At 50.4% G+C, this 8,533-nt stretch overlaps 2 protein-coding genes across 2 annotated transcripts; both read right to left on the minus strand.

Annotated features, from left to right (window-relative positions):
- Positions 1-1,001: 1,001 nt before the first annotated feature.
- On the minus strand, positions 1,002-5,462 carry TEOVI_000022300 (uncharacterized protein; the record flags this gene model as incomplete). The annotated part of the gene is made up of 1 exon (XM_067221248.1): positions 1,002-5,462. The coding sequence occupies one exon, from the start codon at positions 5,460-5,462 to the stop codon at positions 1,002-1,004; it is 4,461 nt and encodes a 1,486-aa protein (XP_067077349.1).
- Positions 5,463-6,008: 546 nt separating this feature from the next.
- TEOVI_000022400 (exonuclease, putative) lies at positions 6,009-8,378 on the minus strand (the record flags this gene model as incomplete). The annotated part of the gene is made up of 1 exon (XM_067221249.1): positions 6,009-8,378. One exon carries the CDS (start codon positions 8,376-8,378, stop codon positions 6,009-6,011), a length of 2,370 nt encoding a protein of 789 aa, XP_067077350.1.
- Between the last annotated feature and the right edge of the window lie 155 nt (positions 8,379-8,533).

Genomic DNA, 8,533 nt, shown 5'->3' on the forward strand with positions numbered 1-8,533 from the left:
ACTTCGTACACAACCAACCTCCTTCTTTTGTCCTTTTTTGAACTGTTCGTTTTGTGCTTGCTGTTCACTAAGAACGCAAGCTTCCTTATTTTTAGAGACCTTTTTTTTTCTTTGCTTCAGTTTCTGTGGGTATGCACGTCTCTCTGTGGAAAGTGGCTTTGTTAGTGAAGAAATACGTACTTGAAAGATATAATAGTGATAACAAAAAATGAAGGATAAAGGTAACGCATAATCCACTGATGAAAGTAGGTGGTAAAAGTAGAGTCGAAGAAAATAAGTCAACACACACACACACACACAAACGAACAAACATATATATATATATATACAAAAGGAATGGGTGAGCACGTAATGGTCTCCTTCCTTTTCCTCTTTCCCCCGGTTCCATTCACACTCCTCCTCGCCTTCCCTCCTTCCTGTACATCACGTGCGGCAAGCAACATTTACAAACTCACCGACACACAAAAACACACACAATATTTAAAACCAAACAAAGTACAAGAGGCAAATCACACTATAAAAAGAGGGGGAGGAAAAGCAATTAGGAACAGGAATAGAAGAGAAGCTAATGTTCTTTTATTTATTCGATGCTCGGTTTGGAAAACATAGCATGGTCCAAGCAAACCATGCGTTCCCTACACTCATGAATAATAACGGGAACAACATATGTGGATGGATGACGAACCCGAAAGGAGGGGGAAAAAAAAAGACGAAAGAGAGAAAGAGTTCAACAAAACATTATTATTTTTCTCTTTTTTTTGGTTTTTTTTCCGCGGGTTAACTATGTAAATGACGTTTCCATTTCATACAGCAACATAAATCAAAACACAAGACAACACACACACACGGAACCTAGTATATAACTGTACACGCAACACATCTCTTTATTTTTGCTCGTTTGCTAATTATTTTCCACTCTGACCTTTGCAGGCCGCCGCTACGCACGACGCCACATTAAACCCGAATAATAAAGAAGGCATCCATTCTGAAACACGGTAACCTCAGCGAGGTGACATTTTTTCCTTATCTCCTCCCTGTCGCATTCCACCATGTGGTGGTGTCCGTGGCGTTATGCTCGGTGACCTTCCAGTTGGGAGACTCGGGGGATTTTTCCCAACAATCACTAAAGGACTGCTGTTCAAATTTTTGTTGGTGCGAAGCGTCGGGCATCCGGTGGTGCCAGTTCCTCTCCGCGTCCCCACGTGCCGGCGAGGTGTCAAAGACCCGGCGCGACGGCACAAACCAACACGTCCATCCTGCACGCCGCCACCTCTTGGAGACGAGGTTGTATTGAGATGTTCTACTAATAGTGAATACCTCATTAATGCAGACCGCGTTCTTGCACAAAATTCACCAAAGTTCCACGCCCTACTCAATCTGCGCAGCGCGTTGGGTCGCCTAGGCGACCTATTCCGGCGCCGTAGATTGGCAGAAGCAACGGGTAGTGCAAACAACGACCGCCCGTGCAAAGATCTATCGTCTTTCAAACCGTGTCCACTTCCGGAAAGTATAAACTGCGGAGAGCTGATGCATCCATCACGCCATTCCCGTGGCATGCCCTCGCAGTTGATATCAAATAGTTCCTTCCTTAAATTTTCGCAGTGCATGCTGAAACGCCAGAAGTTGCGGTATATATTAACCAAACTTTCTGCCACAGCGGTCCCAGGTGCACCGGTATAATCGTCCCCTGTAGGACCTTGCCCATCATCCAGCCCTTCTCCTGGCTCGGTGTGCCCCTGCCGTTGAGTCCACCTAAAGGGTTGGAGATTTCTGCCGTACCTTACGCTGCTCTTTTTTGAACTCACGGACTGGCCCCATGGTGGTGGGGATACCGGTGCAGTGCTCTCCGTATCGCTCAAATGTGCCACATTCTGAACTGACTGACGTGGTTTAAACAGGGAGGACCGATCGAAGGAGGCGGACTCTGCGCCAACAAGAGCTTGCAGTTTCTCTTTCAATGCGCTCCCCGGAGCTTCCCCATCGTTCAACTGTTGGCCACAACCACCAGAAAAGGGGATCTCGGAGCGGTCCCCACCACAGGAGGGCAATCTATGCAGCGGCGGTAAGGTTACACGGTCCCGCAGGTTCCTTCCGAGCCTAGCAACTGGACCTTCACTGACTGCACCCTCGTACAGATCAATACCTGTGGATTTTGCACTAAATAGGCCCCTACCACGAGTGTCATTGCCAACTGCACCACCAGTTGCCCTGTACATCGTATTTGTCAGCGGTGATCCAGCATTATTGTCAGCAAGTCCGCTCATTGACGACAATAGCCGCTCACTGAGCCGCAGAAGAAGCTTCGTGTCGAGAGCCATCGCAGGTTGCCCTTCATGACCAGCAACGCGGCTCTCCTGACCGGCTTCGACTGATCCAGCTGAACCATGTCGTGCCAAAGACTCCAAAGCAGCAACCTCAGATTGCAACATGGGTTGCAAAGCTGGGTAGCAGCAACATAACGCTCTAAGGAAGTCTCCGAGGGCCTCGTGATGACTCAAGTAGTTGGCGCAAGACTGATCCCCCCCTGAGTCAGTTGTGCTTCCTGTCCCACAAAAGGGTCTGTCATCCGCAAAAACATGCTCGCGTTGGGAATGTCGTTGTTGTCGCTGCCAGAGATGCTCCGCAGGAGTTGGCAAACGTGTACCGAAGTCCTGCGACCCGTTTGCGTCCCCTGCATGCAGCGTCCCTGGTCCGATGGGTGAAAGCCTTTTAGACCTCTCACTGGCACCTGATCCTCGAAGACTTGCGATACTAACTTGCCACGAAGGGGAAATCCTCCCGAGTCCAGAGAGGGAAGTACCATCAACAACTAAGGACCCCTTGCTGCATGGACGCTGAAGCCGCGATCCACTCTGGGAAACTGGTCGCGACCAATCACCAGAGTTAACGGTGCCACTAGTCATGGACTGCCCCTTACCCTCGCAAGGGGAAGTGAGCCCATCGGAGAGAGTCAATTGTCCGCTCTCAGCTAACTTCAAGTTACTGGGGACGCGAAACCCTGTTTGATGAGTTGATTGAGCCTCACTATCATGTTCCCGGAATCTTATAGAATTCACCCTCCTCAGTGGCATTATTTGCTTGTCACCTTTAGCAGCTGAAGAGCTTTCAGCGAAGTGAGTGGGTCGACTCCTTGCTGACATTGCTATCCTTTTGGGTGCTTCCGCCCAACTTTTCCGCCTCTCGCCAAGTCCATGCGCCGCTGAAGATGTTCGACTCCTATGTAGGGGCTCTGAACCCCTCGTGCCACATAACCCACCACTAGCGAAACTACTTTTCCTACTCAGCGCCTTTTTCCCTTCCGGCACACCCTTAGTGGACGCACCACCAACGTCTTTCTCGCCCCGCCTATCAACGAAACTTTTTTCCAACACGGACTCTCTTGCTCTATGCAACTCTCTTTGAAGCCTAGCGCATTTATCTGAGAGTTGTCCAACTCCCCAAGAAACTTTTGATGTGCTTTTTAAGAGGGCCTCATACTTTTCGTTGCATAGGGATTCCCCGTTATTCCGCGCCTCTTGAAGAAGCGTCTCAATCGCGGATATTTCACTTTGCAAGGCATCAGCCTTTGCGGCGCCCAGCGCATCAAATTGTGATGTCGCTGACTCGGTTGCTGACTCAAGTAAAAAATCATCGGCATCATCCTCTGCAGCAGGCACATCGTGGTATGACATTAGCGCTGACTCAAGTAACTGCACGTGATTCAAGCGTCTCCTGTTGGGACTGGTCATGGCAAGAGTAGGTTTCCTTAGACGGGATTTTGACAATGCACCTTGTTTTCCATTTGGTGACTTCTTACCCAGCTTCCTCCTGGGACGAGGTCTGTCGAACATTACACCGTGAGTCCCGCCGTGCTCCCTTGCCACCTCCATCAAGCGTTCCTTCAACATGTGAATCTGTTGTTCCTTTTTAAGATAATTGGGTGTGTCGGGACTGTTTCCCTGGTCAGACGATGCGCTGGATGAACATTCCCAGGGACTACGGACAAGCTCTTGAGCGGCATGCAAGCGCTCATTCTCTTCGGTGAGGGCTGTCAATGTCTGTTCGTACTCTTCTTGTTTTGTCAGCAGCTCCGAAAGCTCCCGTTGGTACGCGGCTATTGCGGCAGATTCCAACTCTTCCGTTTCATCCAACAGGGTATCCTCATACACTTCGTCATCATCCCACACTGAGGAAAAGGTCCTAATGGTGTCCCCAAAGGAAGACTCAAGCCTTTTAGGTTTCGCGTGCGATGCCGTTTTGTCCAAGCGTTTCGATCTCAACGCAGGTCTCATGACGCTACCCACGAAATCTTTTGGAATCCCCGGTCTTTTGCGGCAGCCTCCCATACGTGAACTACAAACTGACTCATTGAATGCCACTTTGCAACCTCTTAAAGGTGATCTCAGCGTTGCTGCTCCATCCGCCCGACCCCGTGGTGACGTGCAGCCAATCCGTGACCCCTGCTGTCTTTTATCAAGCATCAAAAAATCATCGGAGGGCTCCTCATCGTCATACTGGTCCAATGTACTACCAAATGCGGTTTTCATAATAGCGTAGTTGCCTCCGGACAACTGCTGACCCATGTCTGCCTGCCACCTCCCAACAGCTGAGGTAAACATTTCAGTGAAGAACGCAACCACTTTGTGATCGAAACAGCGGCAGAGTGCCAAATCACACCCGGCGTTGTACACCTCCTTCAACGTTGGGGCATGCTTTGGGAAAACAACCATTCCAGGGAGCCGGCTTTGATAGCCAGCATGCATCATAACTGTAATGGTGAGCATCATGTTAAACTGACTTTCCAGGGAACGCAGCTGACAAATGATGTCGGGTAACACCTCGTGCGTATACGCATCGATAATAACCAGATAGGGTATTACTTCGCTCGAGAGAGAGGCAGAGGCAGTCTCGATGTTGCTCGTGGATTTCGAGGTCTCCCCTGTGTTATCCGTCGATAATTCGCACACGTCACTGTCGATGTCACGTGAGAAAGCGAAAGTCGTGTCCTTACTCGTTATATTGCCTTCCTCCGACGAAACCTTCTGCGACTTTGTCTGGGGCTTTACCGAGGCTGCAGAATGTTGGGCCTCACGGAGGATTCTCTCGGCCTCCAGGGCTTCTTGCCTCAACGCCTCGGAAGCCTCAAAACTCGTCTGCGCCTCCAATACCCTCCAGCGATGCATAGCTAAGTGAGAAGACATTATGGCAAGCGTAAGCACGTTGCCTGATAACACCACACACGTTGCTGTGGAACGCCGCGTCAATTTTCGCCGGGCGTTCACCAATGCATCCACCTGCATTATGCGCTCATCGGAATCTGAAATGCCGTATAACAGAACCTCCCCATCCAAGGTGCCCATAAGCGAATGCTCATAGCCTTTGCTAACCTGATTTGCGATGCGCCCGGTGTCTTCCACTCTCTTGCACAGCTGCTGTATGTACTCCAGACAAACATGTTCATCCGTACCCACTGACTCGCTCATATTTCCTACGGTACCACGTAATATATATATATATATATATATATATATATATTTATATTTTAACACCCACAAGAGGGAGAAGTTACAAGGTGACGCAGTGCAAAGCACCACGTCGATGTATTGCTGCGAACGACGGCACCTGAACTTGTCTCCAACCGGCAATGCAGCTCAATCGCGGGACAAGAGCCACACGGTAGCGCAAGAACAGCTAAACAACCGTAGAATTTAGATGCGGAGAGAAATGTGCAAAGAAAAAAGAAGAGGTTAGAGCATAAACTAGCGTGGAAGCCAACATTCACCAAACATAATGGCGGTACACCGTTCACAAGCGGTGTGGCACAGCAGGATAGAGAAAGGGGCACAAGAATATATGTAACCGAAAAGAGTGCATTCGAAGAATTGGCAAGATGACGCGTCCCCTCTGTATCGCTGCTCGTCTCATGTAAATGAAACTAATTCCAAATGTGAGACGACGAACGGCCGAAGTAATGAGCGAAGCAACTCCGCTTACCCCTCCCCTCCTACTGGAATGTTAAAGATAACCATTTACTGTTGCTCGCATGCCGGGATGCTGCGCAACCCATCGGATGCGTTCGTCTCATCCTTCGCGCCGTCCCCGTTGTCCGTAAGCCCCTTATTAAGCCACGCAGCGAGTGGCCCCACCGCGTTGTCGTCCTTTACGAACGCAAAACATGCGCCGCGAGGAGCAGCTCCTCCTGCAGGGGCAGAAGCTGCGTCCTCACCGCCCTTTTTGCTTTTGTTCGTGTCGTTTGAAGAACCGGCGACCACGACGACTATGAGGCTGTTGTGCGGCGCTGCTTGAACAACTTGCATGACGTGGCGATTGGTTTCATCAACTCGTTCCCTCTGCAGTTCCTCCCATGACGGGGTTTCCTCGTTCGCTACCTCAGCGTTTTTTGGCACAACGGTCTGGGTGAGTTGCACCCACGTCAAGGCATATGAAACTGCTACGTCATCACCTGCATCTTTTGGTGCATTACGACGCTTCTCTAAGCACCGTACTGCTTTCCGTACCGCGTCACCGTCGTGCCGTACGGGTACCGCATTAACTGCCACTCCCCCTTTACCCCTATTGTTAGGAACGATATCGCTAAGAACGCAGGCGTCGTCAAACAGGTTTAACTCAACGGAAATAGGTGAATTTACAGTGGGAGGACCACCCTGTCGCTCGTCACTGGCCTCCCCAGTCACTGACACCTCCTCCATAAGCTTCAATACGTTTACTCTCGTGTGCAGCCCGAAGTCCGGGCCATGCTGCATCTTTAGGTACACCAGCTCCGCACTGGTACAAGCATCTATCTCACTGTCGTGTGAGCCCTGTTGAATGCTTTTCTTTAGGTATCGCAAAGCAAGGTACCTTAAAGAGTTTTTACAGGGTAGCCCGCTCGGGTGCGGAAACAAATGAGCGGTGTCCAACAGCCAGCAGTTTGGCAGCATTTTACATGCACGCAAGTCGTTTTCAAGGCTATGACCAACAAGAAAGGCGTCCTTTGTGACGTATCGCTTGAGTTTCTGCTGACAGTCCTTCAACGTGGTAGTCACGCCCTCGAGCATACCACTGTCGATGCCACTAAATCGTGTAACGTAGTCAACCACTTCTTCGTCTGGCTTCACCAAAGTGTCCACAACGACACTGGACGCACGCACATCAACAAGCGTGACGCGTGCCAGGGCACTCACATTGTTTTTTACGAGTACCATTTCACAGTCAAGGGCGAAAACGTTCGGAAGTGAGTTTTTTGTTTTGTCTGCACAATTTGCATCCGCTGCACTGCCGACTGCATCAAAAGATTCCCATGTAGACGGCTCATCATGGTCCGGTACCCCCACGGCAAAGCCTAAAGCTTCTAAAGTCGCTTTATCTCTCTCAAGAGAAAGCGCGTACTTTAAAAGCAGATCTCGGTCATCCCACAACGACGGTCCTCCGCCAGGTGGTGATGATAACACCTTCAAAGACTCAAGGGGCGTTGGGAGTTTGTCGTCACTCTGAGCGCTACTGGTGTTTGACGTGCCATTAGCTATTGTTAGTGCCCGATTAAAAAGCGCTCCCACCCCTCTGGGTGCAGATGAATCGGTTCCGCTACTTCTATTCTCTCCCTTAGTTGCAGCCGCACGGGCGCCATTGCTCTGCTGTTCACCTTCCTGTGAGTGCTGCCCTCCCACTGGTGTTGCGGGTTTGCCGCCTCGCCAAAATATATCCCGCTCGACTCTCGAGTTACCCTCTTGCACAATCATAGGTGCGAACTGCACGCCGCATTCCGGTCGGGCCCAGCACTGCTGTTGGCGTATTGGGCACAACATTGCCCGACCAATGCTCTCTGAACATTGTCTTTCCACCGTATTTCGTTGTGTCGCACCCTTTTCGTCATTACCTTCTCGTGGCCGCTTTCCGTTCTTTCCTTTTAACGAGGACTTGTTGCCCTGTGCTCCGTTGGCTGTGTTTTGGATTGCGGGAGCAGCGGTTGCGCCCAGTAGCATTTCATCGTGTGTCCACCCATTCACGTATAAGACAACAACATCGCGGAGTTTCGATCTGTTCTTGACGAAAATTACACGCGGGCCTTCAACGAGCGGTACCGGTGATGGTACTGACCACAACAGCAGTGTGCCAATATCACGAGGATAAAAACAGCCACCGCGCCGCTTTTCTGCGGCGGGTTGGAAGTAAATCTCCACAGTGCTGAAGTGCTCGGTGATAGCAGCAGCAACGCCCTTTTCCCCATCCTTTTCTCCTTCTTGTGACTGCAGTGGTTGTGCTTCCGAAGTGTTTGGCTCACCTGCAGCGTTCATCACACCTTCAACAGGTGCTTCGCGAGCACCCTCATTACTTCCCGTTGTTGCATCTGGCCCTCCTGGTCGCTTTACTGTGGAAGCTGAACACTTTCGGCGTCCCATGAAGTCCTTTCCCTTCGTTACTCTCCTTTGATGTATGAACCGCTACTTGATGATGGATAGTGCTCGGATCGGTACCAACACCTGCCACAGGAGCAGTGATAGCTTACGGTGTTGTGATACTTAAAAAAAAAAAAACAAGCGATCTCGACACAACG

This window comes from Trypanosoma equiperdum (genome assembly GCF_001457755.1).
Source record: "Trypanosoma equiperdum strain OVI genome assembly, contig: ctg_136, whole genome shotgun sequence".
Taxonomy (NCBI): domain Eukaryota; phylum Euglenozoa; class Kinetoplastea; order Trypanosomatida; family Trypanosomatidae; genus Trypanosoma; species Trypanosoma equiperdum.